The sequence below is a fragment of the Poecilia reticulata genome, chromosome 2, assembly GCF_904066995.2.
Source record: "Poecilia reticulata chromosome 2, P_reticulata-male-v2, whole genome shotgun sequence".
Lineage (NCBI taxonomy): Eukaryota > Metazoa > Chordata > Actinopteri > Cyprinodontiformes > Poeciliidae > Poecilia > Poecilia reticulata.
In genome coordinates this window covers 23,696,684-23,721,723 of record NC_088831.1, presented here as the reverse complement: position 1 = coordinate 23,721,723, position 25,040 = coordinate 23,696,684, and the positions used below count along the sequence as shown (strand labels likewise).

The 25,040-nt window shown below is 40.2% G+C and overlaps 1 protein-coding gene and 2 long non-coding RNA genes across 5 annotated transcripts in view; all 3 read left to right on the top strand.

The window, feature by feature from the left end:
• Window positions 1-517: 517 nt before the first annotated feature.
• asmtl (acetylserotonin O-methyltransferase-like) lies at window positions 518-9,904 on the top strand. Of its 2 annotated transcripts, XM_008433179.3 has the most exons (15): window positions 518-657; window positions 1,311-1,426; window positions 1,828-1,959; window positions 2,049-2,096; window positions 2,194-2,258; window positions 2,342-2,406; window positions 2,579-2,687; window positions 4,132-4,396; window positions 4,473-4,667; window positions 6,999-7,161; window positions 7,858-8,051; window positions 8,158-8,269; window positions 8,360-8,500; window positions 8,614-8,736; window positions 9,022-9,904. In XM_008433179.3, exons 2-15 carry the CDS (start codon window positions 1,334-1,336, stop codon window positions 9,225-9,227), a joined length of 1,911 nt encoding a protein of 636 aa, XP_008431401.2. In that variant the 5' UTR covers window positions 518-657; window positions 1,311-1,333; the 3' UTR covers window positions 9,228-9,904. The 2 variants fall into 2 exon arrangements, with proteins under 2 accessions (XP_008431401.2, XP_081457166.1); XM_081601040.1 differs by lacking the exons at window positions 518-657; window positions 1,311-1,426; window positions 2,342-2,406 and having other exon boundaries at window positions 1,867-1,959.
• Window positions 9,905-12,589: 2,685 nt separating this feature from the next.
• On the top strand, window positions 12,590-21,944 carry LOC145549196 (uncharacterized). Its single transcript, XR_014085171.1, has 2 exons — window positions 12,590-20,117; window positions 21,615-21,944. It is a non-coding gene; the product is annotated as an uncharacterized LOC145549196 (long non-coding RNA).
• Window positions 21,945-24,623: 2,679 nt separating this feature from the next.
• Window positions 24,624-25,040, top strand: part of LOC145549192 (uncharacterized) — a 77,908-nt gene continuing 77,491 nt past the window's right edge. For both annotated transcript variants that reach the window (XR_014085165.1, XR_014085164.1), the window contains exon 1: window positions 24,624-24,974. This is a non-coding gene — a long non-coding RNA (uncharacterized LOC145549192). The remainder of the gene's footprint in view (window positions 24,975-25,040) is intronic.

The following is a 25,040-nucleotide window of genomic DNA, read 5'->3' as shown; positions in this document are numbered from 1 at the left end:
ATTATAAATATCTGGAACTCCATATTGTTTGTAAATTGAACTGAATTAAGAACACTGATGTTCTCTATAGGAAGGACCACAGTCGCCTCTATTTTTCATGTTTCCTGGCTTCTGCAGGTAAGACGGCTGTGAGGTCCTCCAACATCTGCTTGACCTTGCACAGGATGTTTTCTGAGTCTGTGGTTGAAGGTGCTATCCTGTTTGCTGTGGTGTTCTGGGGCAACAAGCTGCGAGTGGAGGACACCAACAGACTGAACAGACTGATCCACGATCAAGGCCAGTGAGCTGAACTGAAATAAGCATTTTACCCTTGGGGATCAATAAAGCATATTCTAAACATTTTATAACATTCAACAAATATGATCAATTATATATGTATTATATTATTGAATGTAATACAATGTTATGGGGGGGGGGGTTCAGCCTCCGCTCGCTGCCTGACGATATTTTTAGACAATATTTCCATATATTTTCTTGATCAACAAAAGCAGGAGTTCGCCGCTTTCGCCGGTGAATCTGCTCCATCAGACGCCGGCTGAAGAATGGCGCGCACCCAAAGGCACTTGATCCTTCACTTGTAGGCTACGTCATCACGTCGCAGCCGTCATTCGGGTTATCTTAGCAAGCTGCTCTTTCCATGTTTCCTGGCTTCTGCAGGTAAGACGGGAGACGAGCGAACAGCTGTTGAATGAAATGATACGTAATTTTTCAAATTAATTCTCGTTTGCTAAGCTGAATGATTCATAGAAGTGAGCCGTGCTGGTTTTGTCACGGTTTCTGTTAAGTTAGTTGAAATGAGCTAGCGCTGCTTGAACTGTGTGAGTGAGGGAGTTATGAACCATAAATTTACACTAATAATTTGACATAAATACATAAATAACTTTGCACATTTTGTCCTGAATACCATATCTGCGCAGTAATAGTTAACTGATTTCAGTGGCTGCAAATGCTAGTCTGTTTATTCAGAACCTTATACAGCATAAAATCAATCCGTCAAAACTATGCAAATCTTACAGTCGATTTGCATCAGGTTTTATGACATCAGGTTTTATGTCACTGCTGACCATCACCTGATGAAGCTGAACGTCTCTTGTTATGGCAATATATAATGTGTGTGAAATGAAATAAGTAAAAACAAGATAGAGACGTTCAAATAAAATCGCACACTAAAGGTGCAGCATCTATAGAAGTATATCGTGATACACTTCCATTGATGAACTGACAGCAAAGGGTGACGTCACGTTGATCGATTATTTAAACAGTGTCTGTGTGTCTGATAGATCTGTGGCCTCTTTCCTTTCACCTCTCAGGTCAGTTGAGCTCTAAGGCCACCATGGTGCTAAATCCCGTCATTTCTAAGCTCTCTGGTAAACTGGTTGTATTGGCCAGTTCCTCTCCTAGAAGACTGGAGATACTCCGCAATGCGGTATGTGTTTGCATTTGGTTAAGTAAAGCAGCCCCCAAAACTACTACTATCAAAAATACACTGCTCAAAAAAATAAAGGGAACACTTAAACACTTAAGTGAACACTTAAGTGTTCCCTTTATTTTTTTGAGCAGTATATAATGTTACCAGATTTACAAAATTCACCAAATGTATCACAGTAAATGTGTGAATTGTGTTGTTAGTTTATATGGTATTCTGTTCAAATGGATTGTCTTTTTAAGAGATTGTGAAAAAACGTGTGGTTTCTACAAGTTTGCCTCAGAGATAAAGACATCCTGCTTTCATTTGTATGTTATTATTATTTTTAAATACTGTAATTTAGACGCAGATGCTTACGCTCTAAATCGTTCAATCATATTTTTCTTTCTCTTGCGTGCTAGGGTTTACGTTTTGAGGTGGTGCCGTCTTGGTTTAAAGAAACTCTGGATAAGCGACTTTTCAAAGCCCCTCATGAGTATGCTGTTGAGACAGCCAAGCAGAAGGCCCTGGAGGTGGCCAGGAGGATGCCAGTTGTGAGTTTGGCTATTTTCTCAGTGTAATACCCAACATTGCCTTTTAAGCAAATGTTCTGATGAACACATTTTGACCTAACTTGCTTCAGAAACACTTGAAAACTCCTGACATGGTGATCGGAGCAGATACCATTGTGGTAAGGCGAGAAAAGCGCTGCAGAATTTACCCACATGATGTTATCTTAAACATGTTTGGATCTAGCTGTTTACATGTTTTTGGGCCATAATTTGCAGACTGTTGACGGTATGATTCTGGAAAAGCCGGTGGACAAACAGGATGCGTACAGGATGCTGTCTAGGTATAGACTTTTATATTGTCTGAAAATTTACATTAAAAATAGAAAAAAAAAGTGTGATTTTTATTTTATTTTTATTTTTTCAGTTTGAGTGGTAAAGAGCACAGTGTTTTTACTGGAGTTGCCGTTGTCTTGTGTCATGAAAAAGACGGTATGTTTTAACATTATAACAGTTTTGCTTTTGGCACATTTCTAAAACTTAAAGTAAAAAACATATATATCTAGTTGAGGAGATTTATTTTATTTTTTTCTATTTTTAACTTTGAAATCTTTTTTTTTTTTATGTAAAAGTAATGTTTGAACCTTTCCTGCTCCCCTCCCAGATGATGAAGTGGACTACCAGTTGATAGACTTCTATGAAGAAACAAAGGTTAAGTTTGCAGATCTCTCACAAGATATGCTATGGGAGTACATCAATAGTGGTGAGCCCATGTGAGTATAGAAATTTGAACTTTGGGAGTCAGTATGTAATATCTACTCACTCTTTGTGTGGTAACATCACCCAGCAGTCCTTTTTTTTTTTTTTTAAACTCACTATGAGGTGCATGAACTCGTCCGTTTCTGGACTTTGAAATTTGTTAAGGCTGTGTTCACCTCGTTTGATTTGGCAAGGTTTTCCCATCCTCCCATCCACCAATCAGTTATCTGAAACTAACTGGGTCACGAGGGCAACAGGACCAAGAGGGAACCCAGAACCTCTCCTAAGCACCATCCAAAGCTTTCCTTGGCCAAATGGACTATATAATCCCTCCAGCGAGCTTTGGGTTTCCTCCTGATGGGAGGGACAGACCTAGAAAACCTCCAAAGAGAGGCGCCCAGGTCCATCCTGATCAGATTCCTGAACCACCTTGACTGACGCTTTCCCACGCGGAGAATCGTCAACTCTGTTTGATGATTCTCTGTTTCTTGAGTTCTCACCTAATGATGGAACTTCTCACGCTTTTTCTCTAGAGCTGAATCCGGAAACTCACCTTGAAGAAACTCATTTCGGCTGCTGGTCTCCAACATCTCTTTCTTTCAGTTAGGACCTTCACCTCATAACGTCTGAGGTTCGGACCGTGGTTGTAAACTGAAAGCACCTTCTTCACCACAGCAGATCAGATTAGCATCAAGTACTGCTGTAAACAAAACCTCAACCTGTCAGTCCATTACCTGCTTCGTCCAACCATCGTCTCTTTCAGAAGACACCAACACACTTTCGATTCTCTGCTCGAGGCAGAGACTGACCCTAAACATGGTTTGTGTCACTTCAAGTGTTACATGTAGATTTTTACGTGGCATTTCCTTTTTGCAAGAAAGCTGAAATGAGTCGGAGTAGACTGGGGGGAGCATTCGTGAACATCAACTTCCGAGTCCTGCCACAGATTTTTAATCAGATTTATATCTGGACTTTGACTGGGCCACTCCAAGGCATACATTTGCTTTTGGTCTAGAGCTCATCTAGACCAAAAGATGAGCTCTTTTGGAACTAATCCGAAAGAGCTCATCAAACTCATCTCAGAGTTTCTACTGAGATGAAAATCTGAAGCATTCGAGTTTCATCTCAGTAGTTCGGGGTTTACCGCCGTATGTTTAAGACAGAGTTTGACTCATCATGGCAAAGCTGAAGAAAATCGGTGAAGATGGCAGTGATTGCTTTCCAGGGTTTCCTCCAGGATTGCCAGAAGCAAGTCTGACCAGCTTCCATGTTCTTACTGAAGGAAAGCATCCTACGTAGAATGATGCTGCCACCTCCATGTTTCACCCTGGAAAACGGTCTATTGAGGGTGGTGTGCATTGTTAGTTTTCCTACACACACGCTATCTCATCATATGTTACTGCTTTCAGTCTATTAAATACTGTAAAGTAAAATGTTTTCTGTATATGTGTGTATCAGGGACAAAGCTGGCGGCTACGGCATTCAAGCTCTGGGCGGCATGCTGGTGGAGTACGTCCACGGAGACTTCTTAAACGTTGTCGGGTTTCCCCTCAACCACTTCTGCAAACAATTAGACATGATTTACAACCACTGCTCTTTCGTCAACCCTGAGAAAACCGAGTCTGTCTATGACAGTCATTCCACCCCGATTCTAATTGAGCAGAAAGACACCTCCACATCCATCCCCAGACCCAGCAGCCCTTCGGCCAGCCCGCTTCATAAGGTTCGTCAACGCCGCTGTGTGTTCAAATGCTGTCGGTCTTTAGTTGATTTTGCTCCAGAAACCGTGTTTCTTACAGGTGAAAAAGAAAGACAGAGAAAGTGAGGCAAACATCAATAGTTTGTCGAAACAGGATGCTGGAGAGATCAAGCTTCATAATTCTGAAACTGCCATATTGAGGAGCAGAGGGGGAGCCGTCATTGATCACAGCGAGCCTCAAAAAGGAGACTTGGAGCTGATTTATGAGCTAATGGACGGATTCAAAGCCTCAAAGGTAACAGGAGTTTCCAGCATTAGTTTTACCTTTTAGCTTACAGTTTTTATTGAGAATCTCTATGCAGTAAGAACTATCGGCCATTTTTTTTTGTTTTGTCTTTTTTTTCAAATTTGTTCTAATATTAAAACAAAACATTGTTTTGGTGAGAACGTTGAGCCAGGTGCCAAAATGTGGTTTACAAGTTGCAGTTTTGTGCTTATTTTATTTTTAGTTGCGCTGCTTCCTGTTTTCTTGTGTGTTTTTTTTTTTAAGTTTCCTGGCAACTTAATTGTGCCAATCAAAACAGGCTCACGGTGATAAAACACGGCTGAGATTGATATCTTTATGTGTCTTGATGAGTAAGTGAAATATTTTGGGTTTTTCAAAGAGGATGACAGTGTGGGAAAACAAAATATCATCGTTCTTGTAAAATGTTTCAGAATTCCCCCTACAGATTTGCACATTTCTTTCTCTTTTGCTTTCTATAGAGCACTTGCTGTAACACTGGTTCCCACAAAATGATCTTTTTTTTCTTCACGTTGCATCAATCTCATCTTCTTTCATCAAACGCTGCTTCATTTTTGCTTTTGATCTCTTTCAGCGTGGCAGTTATGACTTGATTTATGTTGTTTCCAAAATGTGGTTCATGTCATTGGCGTAGGTTTGTAGAAGTATGTCACTCAATCAGTGCTGCTTTCTTATGTCAAAGATTTACTTAACACCTCCGCAGTCACACAGTCGTTTTTCTGCTTCCTGGCAGCCTACATTAAAAACTCTCATGCTTTCAACATATCGCGCCTGTTTCTCTGGTTCTCACTTTCCGTTAGGGGGCACTTTTAAAAACTTTAATTTTTTACACTGTGCATCACCTTTGTCAACACCACACAATTGTCTTATTTGCCTTGCATATCTAATTATACCATCTATGGCTTGATTGGTGCACTGGAAGCTCGCAGCTGGTGACCAGATCACACCTTTTTTTGCCTTTATACGGTTCTGTTTTGAAGTTAAAGCAATGCATACATACAAAGGTTTATTTATTTATTGCATTTTGCAACTCAAGCTTGAGCTTAAATAGTCCAGTGCATTGGAAAAGAGGCAGGGTACAACGTGAGCTGGGGCCCATTTCAAACCTTTTTTCTTTTTTTTTTTTTCTTTGTTCCTGCAAATTCATGCAAAAAGTGGACAGTGTTAATCTTGACACTGTCTTGACACTTGGCATTAAAATTCTTTATCTGATTTTTTTTCGCTCCGTACACAAAAAGGGGCATCAAAGAACACGCCCTTTGCTGGTTTGTTTAAAGACTTCAGTAAGTGGGACTTTTTAGCTTTGATGCCTTCGTAATCATTTTTCTGTGTTTGACTTTAAGGTCATGGAAATTTTTTGCTGATTTCAATCACCGGCCGATTAACTGACAGCACATTTTCCAATCATTTCCTTTTTGTATCATTTATTTTTAAGCTGGTGTGTATTTGTTAATCTTTTCCGTAGGTCTAGCTCACCCACTGACTCTTCTTGGTTGCTCTAATAGATAGTTGTTGTTTTTTTTTCCTTTTTCTTAAATTATAACCCTCCTCCCTGTCATAAAACATTTCTTGAATATTGTGTGGGGGTTGAGAATTTCTTGCTTTGGATATGAATTTACATTTTATTTTGGCAAAGTCCTACATCATTTAAAAATAATAATGGATTTGTATGATACCAATATCCCACTTTCTGTAGTATTCTGGTTGCTTTCTTTTTCTTCATTATTTACAATGAAATAATTTAAACATGAGCGATGACTCTGATTAATCAGCGTTTCATTATTTAAAAGTGTTCTGCTGAAAAAACTCTTGCAGCTTAATTATTTATGCTAACATGCAAGCTGTGAAAAAAGAACACGAAGAATAAATAATGCTGAAATTAACAGAGCAGCACAAAGATGCTTATGTCTTCTTTTTTAATCACCTGATAATCACTGCCTATTATTTTCGTGACCCAACATCTTTGTTTTTTCTGTGGAAATATTTTCATCAGGAGTTTCTAAAAGGTATCAACCCAACAAATAAGTTTAATTTGACTCGGACATCAGTGTCTGATTTATTGTTGTTGTTCATCGATTGCATTTTTTTTTTTTTTTTAAGCAAGGGACTCGATAATATTGCTGCTGCAGGAGGAGAGTTGGTGGTTCTTCAGTCCGTGCCTGTTCCTGCTCTTATCTTGGCGTAATCTGTTTTTGCTTCTCTGTGCGTCAATTTGCCGAGTGTCATTTTGAAAGTGCGCTTCTTAATGTATCTGTAGATCTTTTCGCCTAAATATGATTACATCTTGTCGCATCGTTGCTGTATCTCCCAAAAATATCCCAGGCGCTGTTCACGGCATCGAAGTTCTGCCTGTTTGACGTTCTGCACAAGAAGCCTGGGCTGGACGCAGAGCAGATAGCCCAGGAGATCGAAGCCTCTGTGAAAGGGACAGAGACGCTGCTGGAAGCTTGCGTGTCACTGGGGCTGCTGAAGACCAGAGATACAAGTTGGTCATTCCTCTGACGTTCTTTTTATTCCCTAAGCAGCTTCACTTATTAGGTTTAAAATGGCTAATTTGGCTAATTTAGTTCAAAAAGCATATGTCATCTAGATTCATTTAACACAGTGATGTATCTCAAATATTTTTTTTGTGTTTGTTTTTCTGTTGTATTGTTATATTATCTGTGACCACTATCACAATCATCCTGCTCCAGTCAACATGTATTTATTCCTCACAGTTGATAAACACTCAAATATTTGGCTTCTTAGAAAATTTGAATATTGCACAAAAAACAATCAACATTGCCCTCCGCTTGACATCCTTCAAACGGAGGGCAATCTATGAAAGCTGATCTATAGAAGATTACTATAGAGCAGAGTGCCATGCCAAGGTTTGCATAATGGAAAATTGAGTGGATGGAAAAAGTGCGGTAGAAAAAGGCACACATAAGATGCAGAGAGGACACCTGCCTTGAGAGGATTATGAAGCGCATTCAGAAGGCATGGACTCTATCAGTTGTGAATACTTAACAGAGCAACCACACGTCGCCCTATTTAGGGCTGCAACATGCTAAAATAAGTTACTCTGTGTGTAATAAATCTACATTTAAGTTTCATTGATAGAATTTAATTACGGAATTTATGTTTCGATGATATCTTTTGAGATACGTTTTTTTTGTTTTGTTATTGTTTGTTTGAGCAGGACGCCCAAAACCTGGATTTGAGAACGCGGACGTGGCCTCGTGTTTCCTGCGCTCAGATTCTCGTTTCTCGCTGCACGCCTACATTCTTCACTGCAATGACACATTGTGGCCCGTTTTCTCTCACCTCGAAAGCGCGGTGCGGGAGGGAACTAGCCAGCGTGGGAAGGTCAAGGCATCTACAGAGATTTGTCAGGTGATCATCTTGCAGTTCACTATCTGATTGATGCGGTGTAGATGAAACCTTCTGCAGAAAGCTTACCGCACTGATTTACTGCTTGCCTTTTTTTGTTTTTTCAAAGGAAGCCAAACTGAGATTCATGCATGCCATGCACAGCTCTGCTAAAGTGGCAGCTGCGGCCGTGGCGACGGCCTTTGACCTCTCCAGCTACAAAACGGCCTGCGACGTGGGCGGTAAGAAATTAAGGGACGAGGAAAATGAGCTCGTCGTTTTTCCAAATGAGAAAACGTTCGTCCACTTTACGATTTTCTCGGTTTGTCCAGGATGCACCGGCGCCTTCGCGTACAAGTTGACTAAAACCCACCCCGACCTGACTGTGGCTGTGCTCGATTTGCCTGCCGTTGTGGAGATGAGTGCGCCGTTTCAGCGGCAGCACGCAGACAAAAGGGTCACTTTCAAAGCTGGTTAGTTATCAACCATGTTGTTTTCAGTTACTAGATGTCGTATTGATGTGTAATGATGGAGCCAGAGCTCTCATTTGGACTGTAAATTCCCCGTTTCCCTGCTGTTTGGACAGGAGACTTCTTAAAGGACGAGTTGCCCAAAGCGGACTTGTACATCCTGGTGAGGATTCTCCATGATCTGAGCGACGAGAAGCTGCATATTCTGCTGAGGAGAATTTCAGATGCGTGCACTCCAGGTATGAAAGCTAAAATAATTTTTTTTTAACAAAGGCAAATTGTATCTAGTTTCTTTGTATTTAATGTTGTTAGACTGTTAAAAACAATTAGAAGCACTAAGCCGCAGAATTGTTGGAATTAAAAAAAATAAAAATAAAAAAAATCAACTGCTGCTTTGTTAGCATAACGGAGCAGCGCGGGGCTCTCTGTGAGGAAACAGCCGAGCCAAAGCTGTTATACGGTGAATTTATTCTTTCTGTTCGTGCTCTTAACGTTGCATGTTTGCATATACTTTCTGCCGCCAGGCTGCGGCCTCCTGCTGAGCGAGATCTTTCTGGATGAAAACGGAAGCGGCCCGAGCCGAGGGCTGCTGCAGGCTCTCAGCATGAGCGAGGGGAAACAGCGGAGTGCGGCGGACTACAGTCGGCTTTTGAAGGGTCACGGTTTCATAACGGCACAAGTGAAGCACACAAACAGCCTTCTGGATGCAATGCTCTGCACCAAGGCGTAGCAGACGTGCACCCTTACCTACATTTAGAGCTTTGTGATGTAGGTTATGATGAAGGATGTCGTTGAACTTTGTCAATATTAAACACTAACTTTTTTTTTTTTGTTAAATATGAAAACAAGTGAAAAATGTCCTTATTTCAGGCTGAACTCTTTATGTACAGGATGTCAGATTTTGCACTATTGAATTAAGAAGATTATTGAATTAAGGTTGTTCTGTTATGCCAACTCTAAAGTGAAGACATTTAACAGCTGCATTTAACACTTTCCTAAATCCAGTAACTTTATCCAGACTTTGAAAATTCAAATTATTCATCAAACTTTTTGTTACATAATGAGTCTTTTTACAACTATATCTGCTGGAAGTAATATTTGTTTTGATTAAATATTGATGTAAAATTCCTTATGTCAGAAATAAGGTTAGGAAATGCACAGCAGTAGAATTAATGTATTGCACTTAAATGTTTTTAGAGCAAAATCAAACGATAGGAACATGTTGCACAATTGAAAATATTGAAATAATTAATAATATAATCTGAATGGAAGGCACACATTTTGCCAAGTAAAATCTTTTAACTTGTTACTGTTAAGAAATTTAAGGACAAGGCAGGGAATGTTGGAAACGTTTAATGTTGGAGATGTTAAATTAAATCCTGTTCTTGCCTTTGGACTTTAAAAACAGAGCTGTCGTCAGAATTGACAGTTTGCAGTTATTACTATGACATTATAGTCATACATCCTGTTTGCATGTGAAGCAAATGAGATGTAAATTTAAAAAATGATTGGGGTGCATTTACAAATATATTTTTTTAATACTTTTAATAATATATCAACAGAATCAATTTTAGCTCCATATTAGACCTTTGCAACTTTGTACTTCCGTTGTCCATACAGACTTATCCCTGGGGAGGTGGTGCCTGTCTCCAGCATACATTGGGTGAGAGGTGGGCTGCACCCTGGACAGGGGCAACACAGAGACAGAGACACACACACTCTCACAGATGAGGGCATGAAATGCAGCATAAATTACATTAAAAAAGTGATATAAAGTGCAAATAAATAAGCTGCGTAGCAGTTTGGGGCTTGACTGCTGCAGTTTGGGTCACTTGATGTTGGCAGGTAGTTTCAGGTAGACGATGTTGAGCAGTCTGTTTCTGACCGATCACTGGAACATCCTCTGCAGGGCCCTGTTGCATGGCACAGTGCAGCCGGAGCATCACACTGAGATGCGGCACTTCAACACACTCCAAAACAAATCTGCAAAAAAAAAAAAAAAAAGTGTCCGAAGCGACAGTTGTGTTAGCTTCCTTCGGTATTGAACTGTTGCTTAACGCGAAGGACTTTCATTCAGGCCATGACCTCCTGGAGTTGATCGTCCCCTTCCTTGTTTTTCTCGCAGAGAACCAGGATGTTGTCTCCGCACCCTCTCTTTCACAGTTTGACATCCTTCCTGCTGATTGACTCATCGCTTGTGATGATGTGAACATCTTCAGAAACGTAAAAAAAAAAAAAAAAGTGCTGCTTTGATGTAGCATAGAAAGGATGTTGCTCTTTCTTCCAGGTAGCAGCAATCTTTATCGCTCCAAAAACACATTATCTGTTTGAGCTTGCTCAAGTTGAACCCTCCATACAAAGTGTGGTCTGTGAGTTTCTTGCAGGGTCAAGTAATGTCCTCAAGATGGCGCTAGAAAACCACCGTATCTGCCTGAGAGTAGCAAAGAAACATATGGAGATCCCTATTGACAGAGAATAATCCCCCCCCCCACTCCAACGTCTGCATATCCGTTACCGGGATCAAATTAATAAAGAACGACAGAGAACTATCAGAATTGAGGTTGAAGCTGCCAGGTCGGGGATATTAATGTGCTTTGTGTGCGTTTGGTTTGGAAGCACGGCCTCGTAATCTGTAAAAGGGTAGGACACCATCCCCTAATTCCTTACAGATCCTCTTCTTGGATTTCAGTTTGGGGGCAGCAGTTAAAGCGGCCAAAGAGCCGCAGGGAGCGCTGGGAGGATCACTGGCTTTGATAAACAACGCGGATCATTCTGGATCACTTTTTAAAGTATTTTCCTAGGAGGGTAAAGAAGGGTGGTCAATGTTATTCACTGCTATTTCCCTGTCATTTCGTATCCAGGCTTTCCGTGACATCCAACTGATTTCCATTTCTCAGGTTTCAGTGTGTGGATAAGGAGAGACAGGAGAAGGGTGGACTCGAGTTCAAACATGACACCAAAGTAATTCACAAGATGCTTTTTCTTTTTTTCCCCCCTTTCTTTCTTGTTTATTGACAATGCAAACCATGGCCATTACAAAAAAAAAAAATCCAAGTTTGCAATGCTTTTCTTGTGTCGTGAAACGGACGGAACAACTCGAGGTCGTGTCGCTTCTCACTTTTAAAAGACATCAAACGAAACCAGAGCAAAACGGGTTAAACGTTGTGGGAAAATTTCAGGCCTTTGAAATACAGATGAGCGTCACAAATCAAAGCAAAGTCTGTTTCCACCCCCCCCCCCCACTTCCCCCCAACCCCAAGAAAACACGATGAAGCATTTCCAAGTAAAGGGTATTTTGCATATCTGTCCACTCTTGAGTGTCCCGGCAGCTGGACCCGCTTCACCCTCCAAAAATGCCTCTCCTCTCGTGTACCGGCATCAACAGCAAACACTCTGCTGCGCGTCCTAATGAAAACCATTCAAGTCAATCAAGTTTAGCGGAGACCAAAGGCCAGTGTAATTTGGGAAAATTGCTGAAACTCCAAAGTAATCTTCTGTAATGTGATCTTGCGTATTGAGCGCTGGCTGTACTGTACGTGTCGGATAAGAGCTCAGTCATTTTCTTCAAATGCAGTCCTGACAAGCAGCATGGCTATCCACCTGCAAGTAATCATCATTCTAGTGTTAAGTGCTTTGATATTAAAATGACTGATTTAAGACCATTTGCTGCTAGCAGATAGGGGCCTTAAAGCACTTCCACATGTTGATAGAGAGGATAAGGCGGGTTTGTGAACTGGCTTGACTGCGTGTTGCGGAGCGGCCAGCGATAACATGTCCTGCGCGTAGTAATAGAGCAGTTATGGAAGCAAACTTACATTTATCATGAATGATGTGATCTGAACCTTTTAGATGGTACCAAGACAGCAAGGGTTTAGAGATTTATTGTGTTTGTTTTTTGACGTCAAATTGAAATGCTATGCAATTTGCAAAGACGCCACTTGAGGGCAACGTTAGCTAAATAAAACATCCACAATGCTAACTGCTAACACTACTTTATATATATATATATATATATATATATATATATATATATATATATATATATATATATATATATATATATATATATATATATATATATATATACACACACACACACACACATTAGGGCTTTGCTTAACAGCCAGAACAAATAATTTGATTCAATAATTATGTTTGATTTTTTTTCTTTCTTTTTTTAAATTGCCCATCTCGATTTCTTTTGCGGCATCTTAAAAATAAACAATATTTGTTTATTGCTGGTGCCTTTTAGCTACTTCAGGGAGGGTCTGCGAAATCCAAAGTGCTTGGATCCAGAATAACAAACATCCTCTAATCAGCGCATTTTTCGGAATTGCCTTTTAAAAACTGAACTCATGCTTGGGCACCTGTTTCAAAGAGCAGGCTTGTTTATCAAAGTCCTCCTCTGTCAACAAACGGGAGCGAACGTGATGACGGCTGGCTCCTCGGCCCACATCTGATTTCAGCAAATGTGCAATTGTTCAAAGTGAGTTGTGCTTCATTGATTTGTTTCAAGGCAGAGGAAAAATAACCTGAGGGCTTCTACCAGTTAGAAATAACAATGGAGTCCTTCTTTGCTGTTTGCCGCTTGCTGGCTTGACATCAGTGGTAAAGCAGAGGGATTTTCACTGTGGATTTAACTAGTAGTTGGGGACTGGGGTAAAAATAAACCAGATACTCCTCATTGAAGTAGTTTCATTTTGGGATATAGAATTTCAATAATACAAGATTAGGGGAGGTTATAAAACACTGTTCAGTGTGTTGTTATTTTTGATGAAATGCTACATTTGTTTATATGAAAACGGCAGAAGTAAAACTGGAAATGAAAACAAATCTTTTCTTTTTTAGATTAAATTAAATCTCATTGTATTAGTTTTGATCAATAATAACATCGATAAGTATATCTGAATGGAAATTTAGTTTAATTAAAGAGCATGTTTTGATGTATTGGAAATATGAGTGACAATTCTACACATCTGACACTCTAGCAAATGGGATGTGATCCCAGCTAAGTCAGTTATTAAATTGATTAAAGTTATTAAATACTAACTTTTAAATTAAGAAAAAAAAACTCATAGTGACTACCTAATCTCATGCTATGCTGTGCATGCACTCTGTTTCTACTGAGATTCACTCACCTCTGCATAGCGAATGCTTGAAGTGTGCTGAGATGGCAGCGCAGACATGACTTTAATCTGGTTAATGGAGCTTATGATTTTTTGGGACAACTCATACATTGCAGATAGAACAATAATAATAAAGGAATAATAAAGGAATTTATTGACTTTGAATTTATTTATTCAGAAAAATTACTGATTCTGTACTGACAGTGGCACAGTATGATTTTTTTTTTACATCCAATTTAAATCCCAGTTGCCACACATAAGCTGAACGTAGCGGGAATACATCCTAAATCATAGAAACAGTAAAGAGATGACAAAGGCAGCTAGCAGCTTTAGCAGGTTTCCTTGAAAATGTGCAAAGATTTACTAATTTGTGATTTTCAGAGATCATTATATAATCTGTGTGTTTATCCATTTGTATTGATCTAACTTTACATCTGCAAGACACAGCTAGCTGTTGATTGGGCCTTGTAGCTTTAGCAGCAGTCTATCCTGTGGGGCATGTCTATGAGAGCAACATCAAATCTTCTAGTGTAATTTTTTATTATTTTTTTACATACAGATAATATTGAATCTTACAGAAAGCATGTATTTAAAGCAGCCACGCATATTTGTCAAAATCAACAGAGGAGTAGAGGAGAGGTTACCATTCGAATGAAAACAAAAGCACATCTAACCCTGACAAGATATCAACAAGGACCACATCGCGATAAGACAATTATTGTTGTGGTCAGATATGAAAGCGTCTCACCCCTTTCTGTCTCTTAGCGAGGTGTGACGTGTCGTTCAGTGATGCAGTCGGGCCGGAAAAACTCTGAGCCGAAATGGTTGGTGACTGAGCTTTTATCAAACCGACTGAGGGCGCTTTGTTGTTATTTTAGGATTCCTCATGGGTGCAGTCTGAAAGAGCAGACGAGTGGGTTCCATCATTACATGGGTGCACGTGCACTGACACAGAGGAGCGTAACAGACACCAAGAAAAAGAAGATAATGTTGAGATACTTATGCTCATGTCAATCGCATCGACTAATTTTTTTTTGAAGAAGAAGACTCTTTTTTTTTTTTAAGGCAAGGGTTCAAAAAATCTCGGTTCATCTTATCTACTTTTCTCTAAGCTTTATGCCAAACATATGCAAAGTCAAACTGCAAATATTTTGTGAGGACCCCACGAAATTGTAAACTGAGGAACAATAGTAGAAATACAACACCGATCTTTAACCGTTCGAAGAAAACGGAAGAAAATCTATAAGGAACGAACCACGAGATCCATCCGGAAATGCAAGATAAAAATTCAGCATTTTCTAAGCTGAAAGCCACTGTAAAACATTGAACAGGATTAATCTGGTGCAAAATAGATGGATATAAAAGGTGCTGGAAACTCCTTGATGAGAAAAAGGGATCATCTGGCTTTTTGTCAGCATCTGTGGTTTTGAGTGTTTTTTTTTAATATATGCAGAAAGAACTGGTAACTTTCACATCTGTCAAAACATCAATAAACTATTAACCAGGCATGTATGATTTTTTTATTTTATTTTATTTTTTTGCAAGACAACACCTAAAACGTATTGTACAACAGCTTGGCTCAGAGTTAAATAGTCCAGGTGCTACTTATACAACCTTGTGTCCCGATCTGATGGATCCAGCATGCAAAAAATACACAATACCACAAACCAAGCGAAACCTGGAAAATGTTTCATTTTGAAAATCACAGGTCTGATCAGTTCCCAGACACTTATGTAATAATGAACAAAGATTTATATAAAACGGAAAGTTAAACACGTTAAAAAAAAACAAAAAAACGTAATCATCTAATATGGTGTAGTCCTACTGATGAATCATTTAGATTTAGGTCATCTGTAAATATTTGCAGTTTATCTTTGTATTTAATTAAATGTCTATTTTAAAAATACGAGGATTAAATCTGCTCACTGAGACTTCATCCTCACCACGGCTATTTTTGAACGCGGATCTCACATCTGTTGTTACAACTTTAAGCAAAAATCTAATTCTCCGGTTAACATCCATTTGATTCTCCATTCATACAAAACGACTGATCACAAGCCCCGACGATGTAACACGGAAAGCAAATGCTCAGCCCCCCCGAATGGTTCTGTAGCGATGCGATATTTGGGGGGGAGGGTTGGGGATGTTGTTGTTGTGCCTGTCTTGTTGTCTGCTATCACAAGGCTTGAAGGTGCTTCCGGTGTGGCCCCCGACACCGATCACAGGCAACCGCTGTTTTAAAACAAGCGGAACGATATACTCCTCTCGCTGCGTGACGATGACCCCTGCTCCTGACCCCCTCCAGCAGCGCCTCACCCCTCCAAACAATAACAGTCGATTCCCCCCCACATCTGACAGAGCCGGAGAACAACTTATAAATGATATGCATCTCCTGCTGGTCCCATGGCAACCGCCTCGACTTTATTGTTGCGCTTCTTTGATCCCGCCAAGCTTTGATTCATTTCTCTTTCACCCTTTTAGCTAAACATATCATGTGAATTTGGAGCTTTGTTCCTGACAGGCCCCGTCTTACCTCGCTCTCTCCACAGGCTCCTGACGCCTCCCAGAGGAGCCGCGGAGGAGGAGAGGAATTCCACCGGATTCAAAGCACTTCGACGGGCTGCTTTTGACTCCTCCGTCTGTCTTGGCTTGCTTCTCTCCCCTCCACTCCCTGTGTTGACCTGTTCCTCGCGATTCCCCCCCCCCCCCCACCTCATCCCACACCCCAACCCCACACCCTCCTGCCAAACCATCTTCCTGGTCCTGAGGGACCAACACCGTACAAGTACAGGCGTACATGTTAACAAGGGGCACCGGGTTTCAGACGTTTATTTAAAACACTTTTAATAGTGCGTTCTTTAGCATGACGAAGTCTCGTGGAGAATCAAGTTAAATTAGCACGTTCTCGTTAGATTTTATAGGTTTGTCGAGGGGGCTTTAGATGCCCTGCCAAGCTCCTCGTAAACTCCACACTTTGAGTTTTCATTGAGAAACTCATTGTTGGCATCCTGACATGGTCTTAAACTTCCTTCCAATGAGTGCGGCCGTAAACTGGGAGGACTTTTACCCAATGAGTTCGTAATGAAAAATGAAAACGAGTATGTTTTTTTAGCACCATCTGGTTTCGATCAGGACAATATCCTAAACACGACCGGTTTTTTAAATCAGCCCTAGCCTCAACCTGCCTCCCAGACATCGGCCACTCATTATTCTGGTCAGGCGTCTGCGACAGCTACACGGGATTTTTAGCTTTTTTTTTTTCACCGCTGAAATCTGTTGATATTCCCTTCATAATCACTGCGCTCTTTGTTTTAAGCTCTCAGAATGGCATTGTGGGCCCTCTAATTGACTTTATGTGTGTGCATGTGTTGCTCACATTGATAAATGCTTGCACGCAATCGCAATATGACGTTTTAATAGTCGTGACACATGTTCTGGTCGAAGCCTTAAGATGACCTCCATATATTTCAGGCAACAAGAACAACAAGAGATGAATATAACCTTTCAGAAAGTTGCTCTGCTTTCATTATGTCAACTAATACCACCCTCGCATTTCTCGAGTCCAGCCTGTAAATTCAAATATATGTGCTGCCGGGTCCTGTGCATGTGCAGCAGCAGAAATAAGTGTCTTTGATGGAAAAGTCTGGGACCAGTTAAGTCTGTCACTGTCAATAAGAGCAATATTCAAAGCTGGAAAAGGAAGATGTGTTAGGTGATGTGGGATATTTTTCCTCCAGCCTTTATTGCGCAGTTTTTCTTCGTGTCTGGCTGGAAATTGCAGAAAACATACTACGCTACTGAAACCATGAGAGCAATGATCGTGAATTTGAATGCAGATTGTTCCCATGCTTAGCTGCGCGCTCCAAAAAGTGCCCCTTTGAACTTTGTCGAGATACGAGCCCGATAGACGATCGCGTCCAATGAGTTGGAATGTGAGTTGGATGAGGCGAATTTGTCAGATTTAAAGTGTCTTTAGAAAATAAAAATTTTTAAGCAGGGATTAGACATGCTGTTCGTTAAGCCCACATTTGTGAATTGCTTTTTTTCCACCCCTCTCATAGGTCAGGTGTAATCTTAAATGTCGTTTTGCATTAGGAATAAGTAAAAAAATGCAAAGAGTCTTTTATGTTAATTTATGTAATGTGCTTCTCTTAGAGATTTGAGTTACTAAGATAAATTAACTCTTCAATAACAATCAAATTTATTGGATGTGACTGCATTTTACGTTAAAGACCAACACTAAATGATGCATAATTGTGAAGGGTAAGGAAACGGCTGCATGTTTTATTAATTTTCCCAATGAAAATCTGTAAAGTGTGGTGTGATTTTTTTTTCCAGTGAAAAGGTTAATATGGCATGAATGCATTTACAAAAATGTATAAACATATGTTTATAGCTGATCAGTATATGTGCACATCGGAGATGCAAACTGAGGCAGGAGCCTCACTTTTCATAAGCCTTCACAACTAAATATATCTGAAATCAGAGCTATTTATTTGTTTTGGATGAAAGCGGTTAACATGTTACTGCTACTGTACGGGACTGAGTATTCTGAATGTCTTTCTCGCATATGCCAGATGGGCTATTAAATCAGCATCACACGTCCTATAAATGTCACCACAAAAACTGCAGTGAAAAGGCTACCGTCACACGTTAGAAGCTCAAATGTTAAACATTTTTCTTTCAGGGATTTGCAAAATTAACTGGACCTACTTTTTATTTCAAAGTAACGTTAAAAAAAACAAAAAAACATTCTCTTCAGCATTTCCTTTTGGCTTCTTGAGACATATTTGCTCTCAGTCTCTACCAGACTGATCTCTTAAACCTCTACACACACTGTTTTCACTTCTGGCCACTAATCTGCTTGGGTTAAAGGTGGACTGGCTGTTCTGAGAATTACGTGAACTCGGCCATCGTCTGCCCTCATAATAACGATTTCCGTGCAAACAGGTGCAGCGAATAACACGGGGACGTCGGTCAAACTCCGGCTTAATCAGCCATTCATTCATACATTCATCACTGTCGTGCTAACCTTTAACACACCCTTGTTTTGGTTGTGTACTTTCTTCTCAGCTCTTGTCTTTTTGCCGCTTACCCAGAGCCGAGTATACTTCCCCAAAAAGCAAACGGGAAACATCCATCCGGCAGCATCTAATGGCTCCAAGAGCAACATAAGTCTGAAGCAGAAGTTGTGACACTGATGGGGAAGAATTAAAAATTGCAGCTTTCCTAATTCCCTTCAGGCCATGAGCACTTAAATTTATTTTCAAATTTGCTTTAGTGAATACTGCAGCTTAATGAGGGGGGGGTGTGGGGAAAAAGGGACTAATTTTCTTCCGTTAGCTTTCGAAGTTTTTCATTGCTGGAAAGCAGTCGGAGCCACTTGAACATATTTACCTTTTATGCAAATGGTTGACGCATTTCGTATTGTCTTGCATTCCTTCGTGAGTTCTTCTCTTTGCAAATCAGGGAGCAGAATTAAAGGCAATCCAGGAGGAGTTTATGGCTTTTTAGATGTTAGAGCAAAATTATCAATATGGCTTTACTGTGTTAAAAAACACTAATAGCAAAAGTTTTGCCAATTTACTAGCTTAATGGGCTTAAAAGGTGGTTAAAGTTAGGAACTAAAAGTCATATATTGATCTCAAATAATATCCTGTGATATCAATTGTGATATGTTCTTATTGTGGACCTAGTTTAAAGGGGAAATCTGATAAATCTGATGGATTTTAATAGTCTCACAAATTACATACTTACAGGGGAAGAACAAATTTTTTGATGTTTGCATAAGACACTGGATACTGTTTACCAGTATCAAAGATAACTAAACATCAAAATAGTATACATTTTAGTTTCTGTTTACTGTGTGCGCGCAATCTAAAGTTCCTTATGTAATATACTTTTGTGAAAAGTGGTACATATAAAAAAAAACTGCACATTTTACCAAGAAGAAAGAAAATGAGGGTTGTCTGGACAGTTTAAAAGAAGGAAATACAGAATTAATTCTGTAAACCCGGGACAGAATGTATTTCTATAATCTCCTGCTGTGCCTCCATCTGACAAACATGAGCCACGCTTCATATCCCACAGGGAGCAAAGCGTTTGAAAGTTCACATTCGTACCTCACCAAACTTGAGTCTTCAGAGCATTAATTAACCAAAATTATACATAGACAACTTGAATTACAACAAATCCACACCTTATGCGTCAGCGCTGGCTTTACTTTCTGCACAGCTGTTGCAGTACAGTCACCGACCAATGGAGGGCAGTGTGACTTTGGTGAAGCCTGATCACAAACATCCAAAGCTGCAAAATGTTTCGTTCAACATCCTGCTGTGGGAGGATAAAGAACATGATCTATGAATTGCACTGTGTGTCTTCTGCCATTCAGATGTGACACTCTAACAGGTTTTGATCCTTCGCATGATTGTGTCTGATGAATGGAAAGTATTCTGCAAGAATTAAAAGGAAACCACCAACTCACTACCCGTATGGTATGTTTCTGTGTCAGCCTTTAGGTCTATTTATGGTTTATATGTTTTTCGTTTAACAAATTTTATCATTTGTAAAAATGATAAAATACACACACGCACACACACACACACACACACACACACATGGATGTAGGGATTGGGGTCTTCTTATTTTTTACCAGATAAAGATACTTTTACATGAAATAGCTAAAGGTTCAACAGAATTAGACAAAACTTTTCGGACACAAACTAACATTACTTCATGTTAAATTGAATTCAACGTGTTTAGACTTTTTTTGTCTCTTTGAAATTAAACCGTATTTATTCTTCTATTTAACCGTTTTTCAATGTTGTTGTTTAAAGACATGTTTAAAGAGCCTGAACGTGGTTTGAAGAAGGTGGGTTAAATCCAAAAACAACCCATGTGAGTTAACCTCACACCTGAGGGTGAGACCCCCACAGCACAACCTCTGCTTTTAGAGCGAGGGAAAATGTGACCAGAGAAGCGAGCGCTTGTGTTAAAATCTTAAATGTACAAATGGGAGCTTGTATGGCATGGATTTAAACGGACTTTGATTGTGTTAATTGTTTAAGTCAGCTCAGTTCCTCACTGCAGAGATCTTTACCACCTCGTGAATGTGTTTTTTTTTTTAATGTCCAGTGAAATTCCTCCAGCTGCACATCAGGGACATTTTCTCCACACACACACACACACACACACACACACGCACACACACACACACACACACACACACACACACACACACACACACACACACACACACACGCAGGCTCACGCTGAGTTATTACTGTACCTCTCCTGTAATTCTCTGAAGCGCCACTGCAAACAGCTGCCTGATTAATAAGTCAGATCCTCTAAATGTGGCTCAGAGTCATGTATCTTTTAAAACTACTTAATAATGGTAATCAAGATTATCAGCAACGTAGCAATTACATCTTTACACTTTCCTCTCTTAATTATGGATCTCTCTCCCTCTCTGTGGATGAAAGGGCTGCTGCTCAGTCTCAGGTGGATTGTTCATCTTAAGTGTTTATGATGGTGTGTTTGCATCACAGCGAAGCTATGCTCCCTTAAAGTGGCAGTGCCTGTGAATCAACCACAATGGCGGCGCTCCTATGTTTTATTTATTGATATGTTTTAGCAAGGGGAAGACCTCACGTTCATTACCATAAAGGCCCTCTAGACATCGAGTCGCACACAAAAGACCGAGCCGTCGTGCGTGCGTCGACGAGAGCTGAGCTGAGGCCGCTTTGCTCCGACTTTGCCTCTCGCCGCCAACCATCGCGAGCTTCAGTGACAGAAGCTGACAGTGTCAAAGTGTCTTTGTCTCGCGCACATAAACTGTCCCTGAAGCTGTCGTTGTTGAGAGAGATGTAAAACACAAGAGATTTTTTCTCTCTCTCTCTTTATGAGGGAAGTTGTTTTTATTCCCTACTTCTATTTTTTTTCTCTCTCTTCTTCTTTTTTTTTTTAATATGTCATATCTTTTCTGTCAGGGCCCCGGGGCGCCTGGTGGTGTTCGCGCGAAAGAGGAAAAGGAAGAGGAGGAGGAGGAGCGCGCGCAACTGCAAAGTACCCAGCGGAGTTTGACCATACTGTACCTGCACTCATCCTTCTCCACGCTTATTTTGTTCAAAAAAAAAAAAAAAAAAGAAAAAAAGTTCAAAGTGTAGTGCGTTTCACGCAGCCTTGTTGCCATCTGATCTGTGCGCATGTGCAAGCATGTGTAAAGGAAGGCAGATGCTGGTAAAGTAAGTAAAAACTCAATATGAACCCTGCAGAGGCCTCCCCCCTCTGTTCAATTATTTAGAGTCAAAGAAAAAAGAGGAAGGAGTAACGTGTTTCCTCTGAAGCCACCGCTAATGTTCGGGCAGCAGCGAGTAACATATTTATTTAGGCTCATCTTTGCCAAACAGCCGGAAATGGAAACAAATACCTTCAATTGAATTCCCGGCTCTGGCGTTTTCCTTGAGCTGCTGTAGTGTGTGTGTGTGTGTGTGTGTGTGTGTGTGTGTGTGTGTGTGTGTGTGTGTGTGTGTGTGTGTGTGTGTGTGTGTGTGTGTGTGTGTGTGTGTGCACTGTGGCGGAAAGCCTCCTCGGCACCAAAGATTGTGGAAACGCTGACAAGCAATATTTTTTATGGCATCTGGATGTACACTTGGCAGTTTCGGTATTCTACCCATCTCCTATGACGGGAAGGCAGGAAAAAAAAAAGAGAGCGATAGAGATGACGGGGAGTAAGCAGGAGAAAATGCTCACCTCTTTAATTTGATTAAAGATTTAGGAGAGAAAAAGAGTCACATTTCCTCCCTGACACGTCTCTACCTGCACGGCGCACTCTGACACCTGATTTCATAAAGAGGATGTCACAGCCGAGCACCGCGGTAACGCCGGTAATTACTCTGAAGTCAAATAAATAAATATATTTGCTTCCCTTTGTGAGAGTCTGACAGGTTTTCCAACATTCTTGACGGGTAAAATTGCGCGCGCGCGCGCGTGTGTGTAGGGGTGTACTTTTTCGTGGTTGTGTGTTCAGACGTGGTGTCTTTGTGTGGGTGTGTGTTTGTGTTTACATATAGCGAGGCGCTAGCAAAGGAGGGAAATCAGACAGGCTGAAATGTTGACAGCTACAGTATAGCTTGTTTACCCCCTCTTATCATTTTTTTTTTTTTTCTTCTTCTTGACTGTGATAATCTGCTCAGCCGCGCGCACTGACGGCGAACCTCTGTTTGAGACAGATGAGGAGCGAGGTGCAGCTTTGTAAATAATAAGGTTAGAGTTTCTGCACAGTTGCTATAGTTGCTGCGGCTGATCTCGCTCCCATTAGCGACAATTGGCTGTGACCTCACCTGCTCGGCTCGGCGCTGTCATCACGGCGCGCGCATCTCGGCGCGGCGGGCTATCATCATCCGCCGTGGTCATACGAGGAGACACCGGGAGAAACGCTGCTCTGCTGAACCAAAGCAAGTCTCATGCTTGTTGTCACGAAGGCTCACTTCTTGACTTTTTGTACAGTTTATCTGCAAGAAACAGTTTCAGCGGGAAAAATAAAAAAAAAAGAACATCTTAAGGAGAAAGGCTCAAGTAGCGATGTTCCTGCTAGCAAAAACAGGTGATGTTCGTAACTGTGACTCCTACAAGCTGTTCAATACGAAATGGTAGATGTTGCTATCTGTCACGTATTTTGTGTCTAAATGTTTACAGCCTGCTCATATAATCTGATTAAATAGATAACGATTAGTGATGCTTCAGTGTCCATTATTTCATACAGTGTTTGCTGGTCCTCCGTGGCGAAACATATAATTTCAGGTTGTTGGAAAAATAAATATACTTATGTTTAATTTGTGACTTTTATGGTGTGCGCTTGACCTCTGTTTCTCCATGTTGTCCTGTGACTGACATGTCCACCCAGCAGGTCAATCTTGTGACAGCTGGAGATACCAGTCGACTGAAACCCTCCAAGGACTATTGGATATAGACCGTTGGTGAATGTATGCTTGTGTTATTTTTAGTTTTCCATAAAGTGCTTCTCTTGTTTTTCAACTTCTATACTAAAAAACTCTTGAAATGATATTGGGGCTTTAGTGATTTATAATTCTTTTATAAAAATTGGGGTTGTTTGAGTGATTTGAATGCATCCTATCGTTAGTACCTGAGTTTAATTCAGAGTTTTCTGTTGTTGCTCATATTTTCGCCCAAGATGGCAACAAAACAAAACCAATCCAAAAAAAAAACAAACCTTATTCTTCATGCATTTATTGTTCTATTTCATGTTAGGCAGTGTTCAAAACATTCAGGATGCTCTTATTATGCAAAAATTTACATATGGCTACAGCAAGTTATTTTCAAGGTCCATTTAGTTTTTTGTGTGTGTTTGCATTACATTTGCTGTCATCCAAAGTCTGCATGGATGTAAATCTCAGAAGTACCTCAGTCAGTAATTCAAATATTCCAGCATATCAGTCCTGCTTTATGACTGATATGATAGGTATCGTCATACAATGCCAGTAATGTGATATTCTGTGTTCAATATAGACTCAACATGTAAATCAAATGAACGGATAGTTGGACACTAAGAAATCTGAACCCTATTTGACAACCTTTGCATAATTGTTTGCTGTACTCATATGTTTCACTTGTTCACTGTGAGCAGACATGTTTACGTAATTTTTTCCAAGTCAAGTCTGAACTTTCTAATGACTGAAATATATATATTTTTCATTTGGTGCATCTCTGAACCCTTGCATCACTGTAGGTTATGATTTCAAATATGCAATATTTGCCCTTAGGCTTAAACCACCACATGAACATAGTTATCTTTTAATTTTTACTTTTAGTTCATTCAATTTAACATACAAAGACCTGCTGAAGGCTAACTTATATTATTTTGAAAATTGATCAATATTTAATTGATCCTAATATTTACCCACTACTAAAAATTATTTAAAAGTTATGGCCTAAGGAAAATAGAAAGAGATTTAAAGATGTTAATGTCAAACTTCTGAATGAATCAAAGTGCTTTTCTTTGCTTCTGTATTGACTCAGTTAACATCAGTTTATCCCTGTCTTCACATCACAATCTCCAAGTTGAGGTTTTTCTTCTCCTCGCTTAGTCCTTTCCCGACAATCCGGGTGTTTCGTGTTCCACGGAAAAAAAGAGGCTCCACAGCGCCATCTGTGTTTCAACTCAGGCAATACAAAATAGCAGGGGGGAGAAGAGGGAGCCGTTTCTGCGCGAATTGTGACGTCATCCGTGCGCCAGTCAATTATACGAAGAAACAACAATCAAGAATGGCAGTGAATATTGTGCACTAGTCTGATGAGGAAACCCAGCTGAAGACACACATCTCCCCCTGGTAAGAGTGCCACCGTACAAAGTTATTAACTTCTCTGTTGTTTTGTGACATTAGTCTCTCCTGTGT